General features: G+C 48.0%; 1 protein-coding gene across 1 annotated transcript; it reads right to left on the bottom strand.

Moving 5' to 3' along the window:
• Nucleotides 1–15,967: 15,967 nt before the first annotated feature.
• Suox (sulfite oxidase) lies at nucleotides 15,968–20,391 on the bottom strand. Its single transcript, XM_052165729.1, has 4 exons — nucleotides 20,321–20,391; nucleotides 18,622–18,684; nucleotides 18,188–18,365; nucleotides 15,968–17,995 (listed from the first exon to the last, which is right to left on the bottom strand). Exons 2-4 carry the CDS (start codon nucleotides 18,672–18,674, stop codon nucleotides 16,586–16,588), a joined length of 1,641 nt encoding a protein of 546 aa, XP_052021689.1. The 5' UTR covers nucleotides 18,675–18,684; nucleotides 20,321–20,391; the 3' UTR covers nucleotides 15,968–16,585.
• Nucleotides 20,392–20,966: the final 575 nt, after the last annotated feature.

Below are 20,966 nucleotides of genomic sequence, written 5' to 3'. Positions count from 1 at the left end.
AGCCTTCCCCAAGTCTCTGCTCCCGTGTCCATCTGAATGGAACATACAGAAGGCATACCAGACATATAGGAACGGTCATTGCAGTCTTCTATGTCCATTGCGAGAAGATCCTGTTGAAAGAGAAAAGGCTTGCTGTTAGGAGCCACCGTTGGGGAGGGGTAAACAGATAAGCTTTTCTTCTTCTTTTTTTGGGGGGGGGGGTGGTATTTGTTTTTTTGAGACAGGGTTTCTCTGTGTAGCCCTGGCTGTCCTGGAACTCACTCTGTAGACCAGGCTGGCCTCGAACTCAGAAATCCACCTGCCTCTGCCTCCCAGAGTGCTGGGATTATAGGCGTGCGTCACCACCGCCCGGCTAAGCTTTTCTTTTATATTCTGGCATAAACAAGAAATCTAAAGGATCAGAACAAAAAATATTTTTTTTTTGTCCTGGGAAATAGACGTTTTTAGACTTATAAATGCAAAGATTTCCTTCAACCTACGTTTCATCTATCTATCTATCTATCTATCTATCTATCTATCTATCTATCCATCCATCTATCCATCCATCCATCCACCTATCTAAAGGCGTGCGCCACCACAGCCCAGCTCATTATATTTATTTTAAAGACAAGGGAAAAAAGTGCACACACACACCTGTCAGTAGTTAGGAACTGGAAGCAGAAGGATCTCCATTTAAGACCTGCCTCGCTCGTCTGCTTTTCTGGATGGTCCTGAGTTCAATTCCCAGCAACCACATGGTGGCTCACAACCTTCTGTAAAGTGATCAGATGCCCTCTTCTGGTGTGTCTGAATACAGGTACAACGTATTCAGAGCTAGGCATGGAGGTTTAAGTTTGAGCCCAATATTTGGGAGGCAGAAGCAAATGGATCTCTTGTGAGTTCAAGGACAGCCTGACCTATGAAGCCTAGTTCTAGGCCAGCCAAGGCTACATAGTAGTAAGACCCTGTGTTATTCTCTCTGTCTTGGGGGTGGAGAGATATCTCTGTGGTGAAGAGCAGTGGACACTCTCTTCCAGAGGACCTGGGTTTGATTCCCAGTGCCTGAATAGCAGCTTGCAACTTTCTATAACTCTAGTCCCAGGGATCCAGTGTCTTCTCCCAACCTCTGTAGGCACGGCACACACATGATGCACAGATATACATTCAATACTCTTACACACAAAATAAAAATAAAATGTCAAAAGAAACACTGGATGTTGTCCTTGGGACTCCAAAAATACTGCACACAATGTTGTGCTTACTTGCAGGTAAGTACTCATACACAGAAAATGAAACAAATACATCTTTTTAAAAAGTCTATATGTTGGAAGTTTATGTACATCATAAATTGTTTTTGCCACTCTCCTAATAGGTATGAATTCCCCAGGGGCAGATCTGCAGAAACCAGAGTGCAGCAGGAAAACAACCTCCAGGAGCCCCGGGGCTCTTTGAAGACTCCTAGGAAGGCAGAGTGAGGAAAGTTTGGCTTGTTGGTGAAGCTGTCTTAGGGGAGTGTAGATGGTCTGTCTCACAGGGGAGAAATGTCTGTTTTCCTGCCTGAGTCTTATGTGGAGCAAGGCTTAGGGGAAAGTCTGAGGTGCAGGCTTGTGTCCATCTGCAAAGCAATTCTCCTTTTCATTAACCCTAGGAACCCTGGGTGTGTGGGGACAATCCTTGTCTCTGCTTCCTGGGATGGACTGAGCTTTGGAGCCAGGGCTAGAACAAGCCACAGCTCTATGGTGGTGAATACATTTCCAGTTCTGACAAGCCACAATTGTAAGTGATTGCTTAAAGTTTCCCCTAGGGGCAATGGTTAGGGCGCCTGAGCGCACATGCTCAGAACACCCTTTGGAACTAGCCACAAATCAAGAAGTGGTCAGAGATCCCAAGACAAGGGAGGTCAGTCTGTACTTAGAAATCAGCAGCTCCACAAAAGGCTTCTGGGATGTTTTTTTCGAAAACAGCTACAAAGCTCAAAGTGTTATGCATGACTTCCCTCAAATGTTCCCCTCCCCCATACAGAAGAGGGAGGGTTTTCCCTTGTTCTGTTTGGAAAAACCTAGGGTTAAAGCAGTTTAGACACTGTCTCAAGGCTCCATGAGACTGAGTTGAGAATTAGAATTGACTCTCCTGCATTGTGAGGTACACTCTTTCTTTTAAGTTCTATTTTTTTGTTGTTGTTGTTGTTGTTTTGGGGATTTGGTTTTTTCAAGACAGGGTTTCTCTGTATAGCCCTGGCTATCCTGGAACTCACTCTGTAGACCAGACTGGCCTTGCCTCGAACTCAGAAATCCGCCTGCCTCTGCCTCCCAGAGTGCTGGGATTACAGGCGTGCGCCACCACCACCCGGCTTAAGTTCTATTTTTATCATTTTAAAAGTGTGTGTGTGTGTGTGTGCGCGTGTGAATGCAGGTGCCCTTGGAGGCCAGAAGCATTAGATTCCCCTTGTCTTGGCTGGTTTCCTGTGTCAATTGGACACAAGCTAGAATCTTCATAGAGAAAGAGGCCTCAGTTAAGGAAACACCATGAAACACCATCTCTAAGGCATTTTCTCAATTAATGTTAATGATGGGGAGGGGTGCATTGTGGGCGGTGCCATCCCTGGACTGGTGGTCCTGGGTTCTATAAGGAAGCAGGTTGAGCAAGCCATGGAGAGCAAGCCAGTAAGCAGCACTCCACCAGAGCCTCTGCATCAGCTCCTGCCTCCAGATTCCTACCCTGTCCTGACTTTGGTTTTTTTTCTGTGTTTTGTTTTGTTTTTTGAAACAGGATTTTTCTGTGTAGCCCTGGCTGTCTTGGAATTAGCTCTCTAGACCAGGTTGGCCTCAAAGTCAGAAATCTATCTGCCTCTGCCTCCCAAGTGCTGGGATTAAAGGCGTACGCCATCATGTCTGGCTTTGTCCTGATTTTCTTCAGTAACAGACTATGATATGGAAGTGTAAGTCAAATAAACCCTTTCTTCCCCAACTTGCTTTTTGGTCATGGTGTCTCATTGCAGCAATAGAAACCCTAAGACACCTCCGGAGTTAGAGTTACAAACAAGTGTGAACCATCCAACGCAGGTATGGGGTCCTCTGCAAGAGTGGTGCATACTCCTAGCCACTGAGCCCTCTCTCCTGTCCCTACAGAGCACTTTCTTAGTTATTTTGTATTTGCTTCCTTTCAAAAGGGAGGCTAGGGCTGGGGCTGTAGCTCAGCTGACAGAGTGTTTGCCTAGTATACACAAAGCCTTGGACTGAATTCCTGGCATAGCTGCTTACCTGTCATTCAGGAGATTGAGTCAGAAAAAGAGCAGAAGTTTAAGGCCGTTCTCAGATACAAAGTTGAGTTTAAAGGGCACTGCGAGCTCCAGGAGATCTTGTCTCAAATAATACCAAAATGAAGCAAAGCGAAACAAAACCAAAAAAAAAAAAAGTTTTTTTTCTTTAGAATGACCCTTAATCGCTTCTTGGCCTTTTGGCTAAGATCAAGTGTAGAGTGACCCTTGTAGGAGGAAAGGGGTCTGTTCCTTAAAAGGTAGAACAAGTTCAGCTGGTTCTTCAGTTGAAACACTGTCTCAGGAAGACTGGCTCCTTCTTGGATCCTTGCTGAAACAGCCCACAGTTTCCAGAAAGATCTCTCTCTCTCTCTCTCTGTCTGTCTGTCTGTGTGTGTGTGTGTGTGAGAGAGAGAGTGTGTGTGTGTGTGTGAGAGAGAGAGAGAGAGAGAGAGAGAGTGTGTGTGTGAGAGAGAGAGTGTGTGTGTGAGAGAGAGAGAATGTGTGTGTGTGTGTGTGTGTGTGCGTGAGAGAGAGAGAGAGAGAGACAGACAGACAGACAGACAGAGACAGAGAAAGCACAAATGTGCTTCTGCTGATGCAGGCCAGAGGACAATCATCTCAGGTGTCATTCTCCAGATGCCATCTACCAGTGGTTGCTGAGTGGTGGTCTCTCACTGGTCTGGAACTTGCTAAGTACACTGGGCCAGGTGGTCAGCAAGCCCGAAGGATCCATCTGTTTCACCTTCCCAACATGGACCCTATGCATGTACAAGCACAGCCATCGACACTGACACTATGCATGCACAAGCACAGCCATCGACACTGACACCATGCATGTACAAGCACAGCCATCGACACTGACACTATGCATGTACAAGCACAGCCATCGACACTGACACTATGCATGCACAAGCACAGCCATCGACACTGACACTATGCATGCACAAGCACAGCCATCGACACTGACACTATGCATGTACAAGCACAGCCATCGACACTGACACTATGCATGCACAAGCACAGCCATCGACACTGACACTATGCATGTACAAGCACAGCCATCGACACTGACACTATGCATGTACAAGCACAGCCATCGACACTGACACTATGCATGTACAAGCACAGCCATCAACACTGACACCATGCATGCACAAGCACAGCCATCGACACTGACACTATGCATGTACAAGCACAGCCATCGACACTGACACTATGCATGTACAAGCACAGCCATCGACACTGACACTATGCATGCACAAGCACAGCCATCGACACTGACACTATGCATGCACAAGCACAGCCATCGACACTGACACTATGCATGTACAAGCACAGCCATCGACACTGACACTATGCATGCACAAGCACAGCCATCGACACTGACACTATGCATGTACAAGCACAGCCATCGACACTGACACTATGCATGTACAAGCACAGCCATCGACACTGACACTATGCATGTACAAGCACAGCCATCGACACTGACACTATGCATGCACAAGCACAGCCATCGACACTGACACTATGCATGCACAAGCACAGCCATCAACACTGACACTATGCATGCACAAGCACAGCCATCGACACTGACACTATGCATGCACAAGCACAGCCATCAACACTGACACTATGCATGCACAAGCACAGCCATCACGCGTGGTGCCCGTCTTCGTTTCTCTCTTCAGGCTGTCCTCCAGCTTGCTTTGTAGTTGAGGACGATCCTCCCGCACCTACCCCAAATGCCTGGATCACCGGCATGTGCCACCATACCCAGTTTTACGCAGCACTGAATGAGAGCTGAATTCAGGGCCTTCTACTTGCTAAATAAACACTCTTTGACTAAGCTATATCCCCAGCCCCTCCTCGCCCTTTTAAAGTGGGTTCTGGTCCTCATGTTTGCAAGGTGAGTAAATACTTTATCTGCTGAGCTGTCTCCCTAGGCCTGGGAGCATTTTCTGAGTTAGACTTTAATCATGGTTGTAAACTGAGCTCTCCTCATTTGCAATGGCTCTGGTCACGTTCGCATGTCATATTTTGAGCAGAATCAGTGCTCAGTTTTCTCCAACTGATCCTAAGATGGTAATTCTGAAAGTAAGAGTGGTCTGCAGTCCGCTGTTCTCAGTCTTGGCTTTCTGAAAGCTAGGAGCAAATCGGTAGATGGACTTTACTCTTTGCCCAAATCTTCCCACAGCACATGACTCCCAACTTTCCTGTTTTCACCCCTCAGAGCACCTCCTCCCACTACCTGAGCAGGCAAGCAGCTCTAAGTTCTCCTTAGAGAAACTGGGTTAAGTTTGGCACAGCCTGCTAGAGACACTCTGGAAAAGGTGGTGTAAGAAGAAAACAAGTTAGCAATTCAATACACACTTTGCTCAAAGATCTCAGATGGGAAGGAAAACATTTAAAGCCACATGGATATGCGGGGCCTGGTGGTACACACCTGTAATCCCATCACTTAGAAGAGGTTGAGGCAGGAGAATCACCATGAATCTGAAGCTAGCCTGCGCTGTATAGTGAGTACTAGGACCAAGACCTTGTCTTAGCACACACACACATACACACACACACACACACACACACACACATACACACACACACACAGATACATACACACACACAGATACACACACACAGATATATACAAACACAGACACAGAAATAGACACACACAGATATATATACCCACACACATACAGACACACACACATACAGACACACACACATACAGACACACACACAGACACAGATACACACAGATACATACACACACAGATACACACACACACATAGATACACACACAGATACACAGATATACACACACACAGATACACACACAGACACAGACACACACAGATACACACACACAGAGACACACAGATACACAGATACACACACACACACAGAAACACACACAGACACAGACACACAGATACACACACACACACACACACGCAGACACAGACACACACAGACACACACACACAGATACACACATACACACACAGATACACACACACAGACACAGACACACACACACACAGATACACACACAGACACAGACACACACACACAGATACATACACACACACAGATACACATACACATAGATACACACACACACACATAGATACACACACACATAGATACACACACACACACACATAGATACACACAGACACAGACACAGACACACACAGATACATACACACACACAGATACACACACACATAGATACACACACACACACACACACACACACACACAAGGTGGTTCCAGCTCTTGAAAAGGTTGAGACAAGAGGATTGCCTTGAACTGGGGCCAGTCTGAACATAATGCCATTCAGTAACAGTAACGGGGGAGAAGCATGTGCACTTGTAAATCCTGCTCAGTGAACTGCATGCAGAGCAACTAGAAATGGCTGGTCTCTCTCCCTCCTCCCCACTAAGAAGGAAGTACTCTGTAGGGGATCAGAAATCAGTCATGAGCCGGGTGGTGGTGACGCACGCCTGTAATCCCAGCACTTGGGAGGCAGAGGCAGGCAGATTTCTGAGTTCGAGGCCAGCCTGGTCTACAGTGTGAGTTCTAGGACAGTCAGGGCTATACAGAGAAAGCCTGTCTCGAAAAACCAAATCCGGGGGTTGGGGATTTAGCTCAGTGGTAGAGCGCTTGCCAGCAAGCCAAGGCCCTCAGCTCTGCTAAAAAAAAAAAAAAAAAAAAAAGAAGAAACCCAAACACAGTTTCCAGAGTGTGAGCAATTCAGGAACCCAGAGAAGATGGGACCCACAGCCTCATCCTCTCCTGTGTGTGTCCCTACACAGCATGAAATACGAGCAAAGCTAGGAGCTGGATTTGCTTCCTACACAGGCTTTACAGAACTGGGTTACAGAGGGAACAGGGCTAGAGATAAATGTAGACAAGTGCGTGTCAGCAACTATATACCCTTTCCAGGAACCAGACCCAAGCTGAGCAACGCCAGCTCCAGCAGCTCCTTAGGGCAAGCTCACGGGCACTGAGGGAGACACACGCTCAGGCCCTGCATCCGTCCTTACAGCAGGCTCATCTTTTCACCCGGTGTGCCTTGACTCGTAACCTCCGCTTAAGTATCAACCAGGTAAAGAAGATGGGTTTCACGATCCAAGAGCTTTGGGAGCAGAACATGCTAGGAATGCCAGGGCAGGGGAATGTCACCTCATTGTCTCCTTTTAGATCTCAGATGGCTGCATCTTTTCCTTTTGTTCTTTCTGCTTCCCTGTCCTCCCCATGAAGACTGCAGAAGAGAAAGTTGAGGTTTTTATGGGAAGGATGGGAATCTCCACCACTGCAACCCCTTGATCCATATCTCATTTCAGGATCAAGAAACTAAGGAAGAAGGCCAAACAAATTACTTTAAATCACCAGGCATGGGGTTATAAGATTTTTTTTTTTTTTGATTTGATTTTTTTGAGACAGGGTTTCTCTGTGTAGCCCTGGCTGTCCTGGAACTCACTCTGTAGACCAGGCTGGCCTCGAACTCAGAGATCCACCTGCCTCTGCCTCCCAGAGTGCTGGGATTACAGGCCTGTGCCACCACCGCCCGGCACAGGATTTTTTTTTTTAAACTATAAGAATGTCAGGGTCAAAGAAACGGGTATGATATCATAAATCTGTAATACTAGTCCACGGGAGGCTAAGGTGCGGCTGTGAGTTCTAAACCATCCTGAATTATATAGTATGACCCTAACTCAAGTTAAAAGTAAAATTATTACTTGGGAGGCAGAGGTGGGCAGATTTCTCAGTTTGAGGTCAACCTGGTCTACAGAGTGAGTTTCAGGACAGCCAGGGCTACACAGAGAAACCCTGTCTCAAACAAACAAACAAACAAACAAAGTATGTGCCCTTATATGCTGAGCCATTTCACCTGCCCAGCATAATCTCAATATGGAGTGCAACCTAGCTTGTACATAGCCTACACCAGCGTGAAAATTGCAACTCTCCAGCCTTCTGAATGCTTGGGTTAGAGTTGTGTGTCAACATGTTGCTATTAATTTGAGCTTCGAAACAACAGTCAGTTTTGAAGTCAAAGAGTCCCCCAAACAGGTGCTTGAAATTACATAGAAGTCTTCATTGCAGCAGAGGATAAAACTTTGGAGAGGTGGAAACTGTCTTTGATGGTGATACTGGTCAGAAGTCCAAAGAGCTCATTGCTGCTTGGGCCAGAAAGACATTTCCAGGCTCCTTGGGTAACAAAGATTCTTACTTGTGATAAGCTGCTTTGGTAAAAGCCTCTCCACTTCCTGAACTAGGACTAGGACAGAGGCTTCAAGAGCTTAGAGCTGGCAATGGAGCTCAGAGTCGATCTCTAATCTCTTGGAAAGAAAAGAAACCAAGCCAAAAGCCACTTATCTGGTCCACAACACAAGTAGCAGAAATAGAACCTGGGAAAAGAGCAGAAGCTTCTGCCCAGGATTTAATCTTGCCCCAGCTGGTAAGCCTGGGGAACCCTGTTTGCTTTTTCTCAGGTTATAAGGTAAATGTTTGGGGGTTATGCGTGAATGTATGCATGTTCACATTCTTGTGGGTGCACATGTATGTGAGTGCATGATGTGCATGTGTGTGCATGTAGATCCCAGAGATGGATGGTGAATCTACATCTATCTGTCTATCTATCTATCTATCTATCTATCTATCTATCTATCTATCTATCTATATCTATATGCATACATGTATAAGCCAAGGTTCTCTAGAGTCACAGAATAGACTAGAGTCTCTATATAGCAAGGGAATTTGTTGATGACTTACAGTCTGTAGTCCAACCAACTCCCCAGCAATGGTCAGCAGCAGCTGTAAATGGAAGTCCAAGGATCTAGCAGTTGCTCAGCCCCACAGGCAAGCAGGTGAAGAAGAGATAGTGAATCTTCCTTCTTCCAATGTCCTTATCTAGGTCTCCAGCAGAAGGTGTGACCCAGATTAAAGGTGCGTGCCACCATGCCAGGATCTTGGACTTGCTTTGTCCCAGATGACCTTGAACTCAGAGATCTCCCCATCTTAATCTTCTGGGATTCATAGCCACTATGCCTCAAGATCTCCATGCCAAGATCCAGGTCAGAAACTTGTATCTCCCAGCCTCCAGATTAGAATCACAGGTGAGCCTTCCAATCCTGGATTGTAGTTCATTATATAGCCAGGGTCTCTCAGTCGAACCCAGAACTTTCTAATTAGCTAATGTAGCTAGCCACCTTGTTCCAGAGCTCCCTTATCTCCGTTTCTCATGTGCTGGGATTACAAACAAGCCACTACACATGACATTTATGTGGATTCTAGAGATATGAACTTCAGTCTCACACTTAAGCCATGTGAAGTTTGTAGGTTCTGTAAACAGGGACTTAAACCGTTGAACTGGAGACATGAGATTTATAAAGAATAATCCTCTTAGTCTCACATCTTTCCAGAAATTATGGGCTTGAGAGCAATACCAAGCTGGTATTCACTGATCTTTGTATGATAATAAGAGCTCTAATCAGCTCGGGACCACACGAGCGTAAGGTTGTGTGCTAGCTAGTGCCTACAAAGTTGATCTCACTGAGAGATCAGCTTCTTATCAACCTTACAAGTTCTTAGATGGTTTTGTCTGGTAAACTTTGACCTTATCTCTCTGTTTCCAGGACAATGATGCTTCTGAGAAGATGCAAATCAACAGCCGGGAACTCAAAGCCTTCTCCAGCAAACAGAATGATGAGACCATTTGAGGCGTTTTGAAAGGTCTGGCCCTATAGCTTGACCCATAGGAAGTGGCACTATTAGGAGATGTGGCCTTGGTGGAGTAGGTGTGGCATTGTTAGAGGAAGTGTGCCACTGTGGGGTGGGCTTTGAAGTCTCCTGTGCTCAGGAAATGCCCACTGTGACACAGTCTCCTGCTGCCTGCAGATCAAGATGTAGAACTCCCAGCTCCTTCTCTACTCCATGTCTGCCCGTAAGCTGCTACGCTTGCCACATTGATGATAAATCCTCTGAAACTGTAAGCCAGTCACAGTTAAATGTTGTCATTTATGAGAGTTGCCTTGGTCATGCTGCCTCTTCACAGCAAAAAAACCCTAACTAAGACACCAATAAAGAATGGGAGACCCCTGCCTCTGTCATAGCATTCTCTACACCCACAGGGCCCGAGTCTTTGTTGTCCCTACAAGTTTAATGAGTAAAATGAGGCTAGAGGCACCTGACCAACTCATCTCTCTTTAACATCCTTAGCTAGTGTGTGTGTATCTATGTGTGCACCACGCATTGTATGTGAAGTAAGGGGGAATGAAGTATGTATGTGTGCACCACACATGGTATGTAAAGAGGGAGTGAGAGTGTGTGTGTGTGTGTGTGTGTGTGGTGGGGGGGTGATAAAGGATGTGTCAATTTGAGAGAAAAGAGTTCTTTTGTAGATGGTGAGGTGGAGATGGGGGAAGATGGACAGTAAAAAAAGTTTCTCCCATGCTGGAAAGAAAGTATAAGCTGCAGATTTTTTTTTTTTTTTTTGGATTTGTTTTTTTCGAGACAGGGTTTCTCTGTATATCCCTGACTGTCCTGGAACTCACTTGGTAAACCAGGCTGGCCTCGAACTCAGAAATCCGCCTGCCTCTGCCTCCCAGAGTGCTGGGATTACAGGCGTGCGCCACCATCGCCTGGCTAAGCTTCAGATTTCAAACTAAGAGGAAATATGAAAAAAAATCTGGTTACAAACCCACCAACAGTGAGCACTTTGGACCAGCATGTATCAGCACTGTTACTAAAGACAGTATCTTCTGTGTGCCTACATTTTTTGCCACCCTACCCTAATCAAAACTTCTACACAATTTCAAACACCTGAAAGAGATACTCTTTTACCTCGAAACTGACTATTTTGGGAAGAGGTCATGTCTTGGAATATGTTAACCTACCGAGCTGAAGGGGCTTCTCAGAAGCTGCCCTGGAACTAACTGCACTAAATGGGTATCAATGTGCGTCTGACTCCAGTGTCTGCCAAGCAGGGCGAGGCAAAGCTCTAAAGAAGCCCCCACAGAGGCAGCTCTGCTTTCCAATGATAAAGCCAGTTTCTTCTACGAAGATTTTTATCTGAGGGACCATCCATGGAGCCAACTCTCCAGTTTTCTTTCTTTCTTTCTTTCTTTCTTTCTTTCTTTCTTTCTTTCTTTCTTTCTTTCTTTCTCTTCCTTCCTTCCTTCCTTCCTTCCTTCCTTCCTTCCTTCCTTTTTTTCTTACTTTCGTCAGGATTCCTCTATGCAGCCCTGGTTATCCTGGAACTAACTGTAGACCAGGCTGGCCTCAGACTCAGAGATTCGCCTGCTTCTGCCTCCACCACCAAATGGTCTCTTTTATTTATTATTTTATTTTGAGACATTATTATTTAGATGCACACTTACCAAAAGTAGGGTGGGGAAGGGAACTGTAGGGATGGCTCATTGGGCAAGAACACTTACTGATCTTGAAGAGGATCCAGGTTTATTACCAGCAGCTACTTGGTGGCTCATTAACTATCCATTACTACAGTACAAGGAAATGTTATGACCTTTCCTGACCCCTGAGGGTACCAAGCATGAATAAGGATCACATACAGAGATGTAGGCAAAACGTCTCTCCAGCCATTTTAGTTTTGAAAAGGGCTCTCACTATATAACCTTGTCTGGCTTGGTAATCATTATGTATGACAAACTGGGTTTGAAGTTACAGAGACCTGCCTGCTCTGTCTCCCAGAGTGCTAGGGATTAAAGATACAAAATATGTGACACTATGTTGGGCTTCATGGTTTTTTTTAAATTTTTAATATTATCTTTATGTGTATGGGTGTATGATGGTTTGACTAAGAATGGCCCAAAAGGCTCATATATTTGCAGACTTAGTCACTAGGGAGTGGCATTATTTGAAAGGATTGGGAGGCGTGGTCATTAGAGGAAGTGTGTCACTGAGGGTGTGTAGGCGTACATTCGGCTATTTTATGGGTTATTTTTCCTTCCACCCTCCTACAACCCTCATCTTCCACTCTTTCAATACCCTAACACTAGATAGGAGAAGGAAAAAAATGATAGAGGGAAAGTCTAACATTATTGTTAGACTGCTTCCTGCTGATGAGGGGCGTTCAGTTTCTTGGGGCAAGTTTGATCTTCGCCATCAGGATATCTAATTTCTTCCTCTTGTTTCTTTTTTTCCCATGACTACTTAATAAGCCAGCAACAAACCATCAATAACCCACCCAATAGCAACCCACCACAACCTCTCCGGGCCCTGGCATTTATATACCCTCTGAAGAGTCCCCAGAATTCCAAACATCACACAGTTGTAGAAACTATCTGCAGCTGGCAAAATCATGCCCCTGCTAGAGCCCAGGCAAATCATAGTCAGGTGCTGTGGACAATCTGATGCGGCCCCACATCCCACACCTGGGATTAAAACGAAAGCATATTCCTATATTTGTGTGTGTGTGTGTGTGTGTGTGTGTGTGTGTGTTTTAAAGAAAACAAAAATGCCAAAATTGTTACTACAGAGGTGGGCTTTGAGATTTCAAAAGCCCATGCCAAGCCCAGAATCATATCATCAATCTCTCTCTCTCTCTCTCTCTCTGGATCTGAACGTAGTTCTCAACTGCTCCAGTGTCTGCCTGCATGCCACCGCCACCATGCCCCTCACCATGACTAAACATATGAAACAATAAGCAAGCCTCCCCTTAAACCCTTTCTCATAACAGCTGCGTTCGTCATGGTGTCTTTTCATAGCAATACAGCTGTGACTGACTGGGAGTTTTAACTGCACATGTGTCTATGTACCAAGTGCACGACTACCATCTACCCAGGCCAGAAGAGAGTGTCATATCTCTTGGAACTGGAGTTCCAGAGACTGTTAGAAGCCACCATGTGGGTGCTGAGAATTGAACCTAGGTTTCTAGAAGAGCAGCAAATGCTCTTGACAACTGCACCATCTCTCCAGCTCCCATCTCAGTTTTTTGAGACGAGGTCTCTCAGTCAGCCTGAAGGTTATTAACCGGCTAGGCTGGCTGACTAACAGATCCAGGAATCTCCCTGTCTCCGTCCCAACGCTCTGAGATTACAGATGTGTTTTTGCATCACTCGGCTTTTACATGGATGCCAGAGATTCACACTCAGGACCTACTGCGTGCAAGGCAAATACCGCATGTGTACACACCTGCGTGCAAGGCAAACACTGCATGTGTACACACCTTCCACCCTGTAAGTCCCGGGGATGGAACTCAAGTCAGGCCATTTAAGCTTAGCGACCGGTACTTCAACCACCAAGCCATCTTGCCAGCTACCAATTCTCTTCACACTGACTAATCTGAAAATTCTGTCTTGAAACCAATGATGGTTTTACCTGAGCGTAAGCTCCCCAAAGATGAAAGGAACTGCTCAGAATGATCCAGGCAAAGGTGTAAAGCCGTGTCTCAGTCTGCCACTAAGAAAGAATCATAATGGTTGACGCTTTCGTTGAAAGGCGGGCAACTCTTTACACACACCGGTTGGTGATAAATTCTCGACCTTGGATGAACACATGGGGTACCTTATTCATGAAATAGTTCATATCAGAAAGTCCACATTCCAGTGAACATTCCACTTATCCCAAGAAAGGGTTAGTCAGATTTAAATGAGACACACGTAGCCAGTCTTGCAGGGTGACGGCCTATAATCTCAACCCTTGGGGGATGGAGGCAGCAGGCGCAGAAGTTCAAAGTTATCCTCAGCTGTAGCAAATTTGAAGCTAGCCTAGGAAAATTGAGATTCTGCCTCAAAAACAAATAGCTGAGCATGGTGGAACATGCCTTTAATCCCTGCACTCAGGAGGCAGAGGCAGGTGAATGGATCTCTGAGTTTAAGGCCAGCCTGGTCTATTGAATGAGTTTCAGGACAATGAGGGTTATACCATAAGACCCTGTTTCAAATAAACAAAAGCCCACACAGAAATTGAAGGAAAACTCAGCTAGACACAAATGCAATCCCAGCACTCAGAAGATTAAAACAGGAGAACAACATAGTTCAGGGCCAGCCTGGGTTACATGAGACTGTGCTTTAAAAACCCAACCATGGTTTGCCGGCTTGCCTGCTTTGAAACCTGGTGACATCAACTCAGTCCCTGGAATCCACATAAAGATGGAAAGAGAGAACTGACTCCAAAGTTGTCGTGACCCTGGCATGCAGCATACAGCTGTGACACACACACACACACACACACACAGAGGCACACACCTAACAAGTCAGGAAAGCAAACAATACAACTCTAGAAGATAAAGGGTAAAAACACTAATGTGAGTCTGTATGAGAAGGCACACTGAGGATGGTTTTAATAGTCAGAAAGAGGCATTTTGCTTCCCACGTTTATGTGGCTCACATCTACAGGTTTGCGATAGGGCTTCTCCTGTGATTCCTCTCTAGAGCTCTTGAGTAGTAGATCTTTTCCTTCCCAGCCCTGCTTCTCAAGTTCATTAGTCTTCTCACTTAAACAGCAGAACAGACAGCGCGCCATCCTGCTGCTTCTCCCACTCTTTCACCGCCTCCTGGACACAGTCGTAGGTAGGCCTGGCTCTTTTTCTCCAGGATTCCCAATGAAGCTCCTAGGCCCCTGCTTTTTCTGGTGCTCTGTCGCTTTGTTTTTGTTGTCCTGTCCCTCTGTTCTGTCTTGGCTTTCCCCGCACAGGAGCCTCCGACATGTCAGTTCCTATCTGTCTTTAGCCCTCTCTGGACCGATCTTCCTACTCATCTCCAATTCTGAGGTCTCTGGCCAAGGCGCTGCAGACAAGCCCCTGTCCCTTAAGACCCAGCTCACCACCTCCTCACCCCCACCCCCAGGCTGCGACTCCCCACTTCGAGTCCAAACCAAAGCCCCGCCCCGAAGGCCAAGCCCCGCCCCTGCCTCGCGCGGGCTCCGCCCCTCACTCACCTGAGGCGTCTCCGCGCGCGCGCGGGCTGTTGGGGGTTGAGGGAGGAGGACGGTGTCGGGTGGGAAAAGAGGGGTGGGGAGTCCCCCACTCTGGCCCAGGTGGCCCAGCGCGGGGGGATGGGGTCACTGAGGCGGCGGCAGCCAGGCCGAAGCCGGGATCCCGGTGCTCAGCGGTGGCGGCTCCATCTCCATCAGGGGCTTCACCTGAGGAGGGACCGGCCCCCCCACAAGGCCCCCCCCATTACGGCCATCACCCCCCCTCCCGAGTAACTTCCGGTCCCACTCTTTCGCGACAGGCGACTGGGCCAAACACCGAGCGCCCCCAAGCCGGGGAGACTGCTGAGGGAAAAAAGGGAGAGGAGCTAGGGGAGAATAGCCGAGCGCCGAAAGATTTAAGTCCAAAAGGCCTTCCCGTGCCGAGGTTAGGCCAAAGCTATCCTTCGTCTGCATCTCATTTGCAAACTAAGTGCACACTGGTTGCCCCACGCGCCTCGGCACGGCTGCCGCGGTGCCAAGGTTTGCCCCTGCCCTCCCTAAGATAAAATCGATTTCATTCCTTTTTGCATTCATAGTCAATCCTGCCTAGAGAGCAGGAATTGGGGAAACAGTTTGAGGGCAACAAACATTTTTTTAACAATCACTTCTCTTCTTCGTAGGTATCTCCTGGTCAGTCATTTAGGTGGTGCTGCAGATGACAGCCTACCTAAGAAGCGAGACACACGCCTTAATTTTTCTAGCGACTGTACCTCCCTCCTGCTAGCTTTGGGTTAGTAGCATACCTCCCTCTTGCAACATGTTCTCTGTCCAGGCTCACGAGGTTCCAGTCATAAACTGACACTTTATTGGGATAGTTTTAAAGTAGCACTCTAAGAGGGAAATCCCCTTGCATCCCAGAGGCAATTGAAAATAGTTATGTAGCGGGGCAGTGGTGGCGACTGCCTTTAATCCCGGCATTCTCCAGGCAGAGGCAGGCGGGTTTCTGAGTTCGAAAGGCCAGCCTGGTCTACAGAGTGAGTTCCAGGACAGCCAGGGATATACAGAGAAACCCTGTCTTGAATGAAAACAAAACAACAAAAAAGATGATGAAGAAAAAAAAATGTACATTTTTATACATTCCACACACCACACACATAGCTGAAGAATCTAAGCAATGTAAAATAAGGTCCTGATGGGAGACAACAGAAGTAGAAGTAATGGTAGGGTAAGAAAGCAGTGTCTTCAGAGCTGCTCTCACCCCCAGCCTCTCTCCAAGCACAGGGTCTGGGGCCAAAAGAGATGTGTGTGCCTAGGTTCAGCTTAAGAAGACATGGTAAATACAAGGTACAACCAAGCAGAGGAAGGAAATGTGTATCTATGGCACTGAGGACTAAGGCTGGGCTGGTATGGTAAAGAGGTCTAGGTGGCTCTTTGGGTACAAACGGTGCCGTTCCATGCTTTCAAGGGACCACCTGAACACGGACGCGGTGCCAGGCATTGCTGAGTACGCCTCGAAGGTTCCAGATTGGGGCTACGGTGTCTGGCTGCACATTGTAACTGTCATCTACAGCTTTGCAAACTATGTTCAGTTCCTTTTGCTCTTCTGACACCTGAGTTTTCAACTGCCATATCCGCCAAGCCCAGGCCTTCCTGGGAAGCTGCTCCTCTCCCTCTAGCTCAGCTTCCTGCCAGGTCAGCCCACCATCCAGGGAGACATCCACCCGAATCACGGCCCTGCCACCACCACTCCACGCGTAGCCCTTGATAGTCACCTCTCCTGACTCTACAGTGGCCCCATCTTGAGGTTGTGTGATAGCTGACTGGACAGGTAGTTCCTGAATTGATGGAGCGAGATCAAAGTCTACCGTGTCCCAGTCCACAGACGGAGAAAAGCCTTTGTAATCCCGCCTCTGCCAGTGACTATAGCTTTCCTCTGACTCCACACTCACTCTACCCAGCCATTTGACATTGCGGGCACCTACCACACCCGGAACCACCACCCGGACAGGGAAGCCATGGTCACGAGGCAGAGGCTGACCATTCATTTCATAAGCCAGGAGGACCTCAGCTTCAGGATTCATGGCCCGAGCCAGAGGGATAGATGCCCCATAGGCAGTTCCAGTGGGGTCTGAATCCAGTCCTTCAAAACAGACATGGGCCTCAGTTTCACAGACTCGGTGACCAGCCTGGGCCAACACATCGCAGAGCCGTGCGCCGGCCCAGCGTGCCGTGCTGATGGCCCCTGTTCTCCACTCCAGACCTTTCACCTCCTTGACCTTACTCATTTCAGAGCGCCGGTTACCAGCACACTGCAGAGTGACAGTGACCTCGTGTTTGGGAAACTTCCGCAAATCATCCAAAGACAGAGACAGTGACTGACCTCCAGGTGCCCCTACTATGTGCAAGCGATAGGTGACTGGGTCCACGTTAGGTACGGGCAGATGGTTCCGGGTGAAGAAAATGGGGTTTGGTGTGATGTAGCTTTCTGTTAGCAGTTCAGGGGGGGGCTCCGCATTAAAGGGGCGCTGGCTATTAATCCGCAGGGCCGGATGGCGCATAGGATCATTAGCATAAGGGTCAGAGGCTTCCAAAGAGGGGGGCGTGCTATCTTCGGGGTTCAGTTCCCCAATCTTATACTCAGCCAGTAACTCACGTACATGGGGCTGGTTGTGGAAAGCATAGAGGGACCAGAAGGGTTCTAAGGGACCTCCAGCTGCTAGCATCAGTTTTGATGGTCCTCCTGGATGCAGTTCCACAAATTTTGTGACATCGAAGACCTCAGAGCCTAGAGTTACCCAGACTCCAGTTTCAGGGCTGTTGTGAGAACGCACATCCTCTTTAGAGTACATTCGTGGTGACTCCTGAGAAGCCTGCGGGTTGGGGAGGGAGAAAGGGAAAGGAACAGGATATTAAATCACTTTAGGTCATTCTGACTCCATCCACATCAGCCTCGGAAATGAAGGGAGCAGGTAGTATTTCTGCAGTGCAGGAAGACAGAGCCATCACAGGCAAGAACATATAAGATCCCTTTGTTCCGACATGGAAGCTCTTTTCCCACTTACCCTACACTGATGCTCATGATAGGCCAGCACCACACCAAGGCCTAGCAGGGACCCCATGACTTTCCATCCCCGAGTCCTTGAGTTATCATCAGAAAAGTCGAGGCTGGGATGCTGGGGCTTAACTGAATCATTTGTGGAGCATGCTTGAACGCAGAGCCTCAAGGGGGTTGACTTGACTCTGGAAGACAGAGATATTAGTAGCACAGAACGACCCGTGAAAGCGCCGGTGAAGTAGTGCCATCAGCCACCTCTCCCTCATTAGTCACCGGTTTTCAGTTGGAATTTGGTTTCTTCCGGATGGGTAGGACCAGTGAGATATAGCTTTCCCTTTCCTCCATCAGTGTACTATATTACATGCCAGATAAGATAAATATCTACCAGATAAGGTAACTGTGAGATGGGCAAGGAGATAAGTACTGGTTGGGATAGCCTACCTGACGGCCTGTGGAAGTCCCACAACCACCGATCGGTACAGCCGCAGCAGCATTGTGGCAGACCTAGGACAAGAAGAAGATTCTAGGTTTCAAACCAAGAAAAAGCCCCAGTGTTTGGGAGACCTGAGAATGCATGGTCTAAATGTGTTCTTAAGAGTTCACTTGGAGCTGGGCAGTAGTGGTGCACACGTTTAATCCCAGCACTCTGGGAGGCAGAGGCAGAGGCAGGTGGATTTCTGAGTTCGAGGCCAGCCTGATCTACAGAGTTCCAGGACAGCCAGGGCTACACAGAGAAACCCGGTGTCGAAAAACCAAAAAAAAAAAAAAAAAGAGTTCACTTGGAGCACTTCAGAGACACACTGTGCAGAAAGGAATGGGGGTGGAGTGGGGATGAAAAGGTACAGAGGCTTCTAGAAAGAACAATGCCCCAGGCCGAGGGACTGAAGGACAGATTACAGGTTTGCCAATTTTATTTTTTTAAATGATGCTGTGTATTGAACCTAAGGTCTTTTTTTTTTTTTTTTTGGATTTGTTTTTTTTTTTTCCCACAGGGTTTCTCTGTGTAGCCCTAGCTGTCCTGGAACTCACTCTGTAGACCAGGCTGGCCTTGAACTCAGAAATCCGCCTGCCTCTGCCTCCCAGAGTGCCGGGATTACAGGTATGCGCCACCACAGCCCTGCAAATCTAAGGTCTTGAGAATGTTATATATCTACCACTGACTCATATCTCCAGCCCCCCTACTTTATAATTATTTCTAAATGGAGATTGATGAAAACAGACAAGAGGAGGTGGCGGCAGCCTAATGGGATAAAGAAGCCGGAATCCTGGAAGCAAACAGCCTTGGATTTGCAAAACCAGGCCTTGGCATTAACCAGCTCCCATGGCAACCCGGCAGGCTCTCTGGACTTGTATCCCCATCTCTACCCAGAGAGCTGATAGGAAGAGTAAACAAGTAATAACATTCACTCTGGCCTCTCCTCTTTTCTCCCTCCACCCTTCTAAAATAAATACCCCATCTGAGAACTGAACCCCAATTCAGAGTCTCCACCCTGACCTCGTAGTCTATGGCATTCTAGTGATCTCAGCAAACTGAGCGGAGTCAATGGCCAGGATGTCAGGGGATGGGCTAGAGAAGGAAGTTAATTGTTCTGCTCTGCCCTGCTGCAGTGTCTTCCTCACAAGCTAGTGTCTCTCTGACCCAGGAGGGTCAAAGGGGACAGGAGGGAGAAGCGCTGGTTGCTTAGATGCTAGGGGTGGGACGCTTACAGATGGCGAAGGAAGGAAGATGGAAAAAGCGAATTTTTCTCCTCTTTATGCCTGGGCCACGGGGATCCGTACTCTTCCTGCTATCTACCCTTAATTTCAGCAACCCACTTTCACCATCCCCATTCCATTCCATTCCATTCCCATCCCAGGTTTGGGAGGGGTGGCCTGATAAATACCGAAATGCTACTCCGTCGTGCAAGCTCCTTACTCTCTGGGACACTTTAGGTAGAAGGGTGTGTGTCTGTCCAGAATTCGGACAGAACAGCAGCCTGCGACCCCAGGAGCACACAGACATCATAAATGGAGATACTGATTCTTTCGCTACTCCTAAGATTTGGAGTTTGTTCCAAGTTACTCCAAGATTTGGCGGCACTGGCCGCCTTGGTCCCACCGTTGCCCTCCCTCCTTCCTCTCCCGGTCGCAGTCGCCTTACCCGGCTGGAAGTCGGCAGCGGAAAAATTTCACCCGCCCCGCGCCGGGCTAGAGCGGCCGGTGCGGAGGGACGGGGCGGGGCGGGGCGGGGCGGGGCTCGGCCGTGACGTGTACAGTCTGTGCGGGCGTCCTCACGCCCCTCGCCCGCCCGGCAGCCATTGGCCCCTAGCTTCGCAGCTGCTCCTGACGAGGACTGGCAGCTGTCGCCAGGTCGCCGGGTCGCAGGGTTGCGAAGCCGGGGAGGCGGAGCGTCGTCGGATCCTGGATGGCACAGGCCTCTGTCTCCCAGGGACCGGGGGCACCCACTCCGGAGAGCGGACCGCAGCTCCGTAGGGAGTCGTGAGGCCGCACTGATGCTCTGCACCGAGACAGCGGAAGGTGACCAGGGCTTCAAAGGTGGCCTCGGCAATTCAGGGTTGCAACGTTGAGCCCCGCTTGTGCTTTAGAGAAAGCAAGGCCAGGAATAACGGGAGAAATGATGCCCAAAATAGTGCCTCAACGATTCCCAGAGTGAATTTCTGAAGTGTGAAAAAGCAACACCGAAAACCCGTGTTTTATTTGAGATAAGGTCTCACTGTGTAGCTCTGGCTGGTCTGAATATTGCTTTGTAGACCACGCTGATCTGGGACACATAGATCTGCCTGCCT

This window comes from Apodemus sylvaticus, chromosome 20 (genome assembly GCF_947179515.1).
Source record: "Apodemus sylvaticus chromosome 20, mApoSyl1.1, whole genome shotgun sequence".
In the NCBI taxonomy this organism is placed as follows: Eukaryota; Metazoa; Chordata; class Mammalia; order Rodentia; family Muridae; genus Apodemus; species Apodemus sylvaticus.
The sequence above is the reverse complement of the archived record's forward strand: the minus strand, read 5'-3'. Positions and strand labels throughout refer to the sequence as shown.

Bases quoted from the DNA above. Each gene is read 5' to 3' on its own strand.
- Suox (XM_052165729.1), bottom strand. From the start codon at position 18,674: ATGCTGCTGCGGCTGTACCGATCGGTGGTTGTGGGACTTCCACAGGCC. The intron at 18,366-18,621 runs GTAGGCTATCCC...TCTGTCTTCCAG, and splicing joins GGACTTCCACAGGCCGTCAG to AGTCAAGTCAACCCCCTTGA. The intron at 17,996-18,187 runs GTAAGTGGGAAA...CCCAACCCGCAG, and splicing joins ATCATGAGCATCAGTGTAGG to GCTTCTCAGGAGTCACCACG.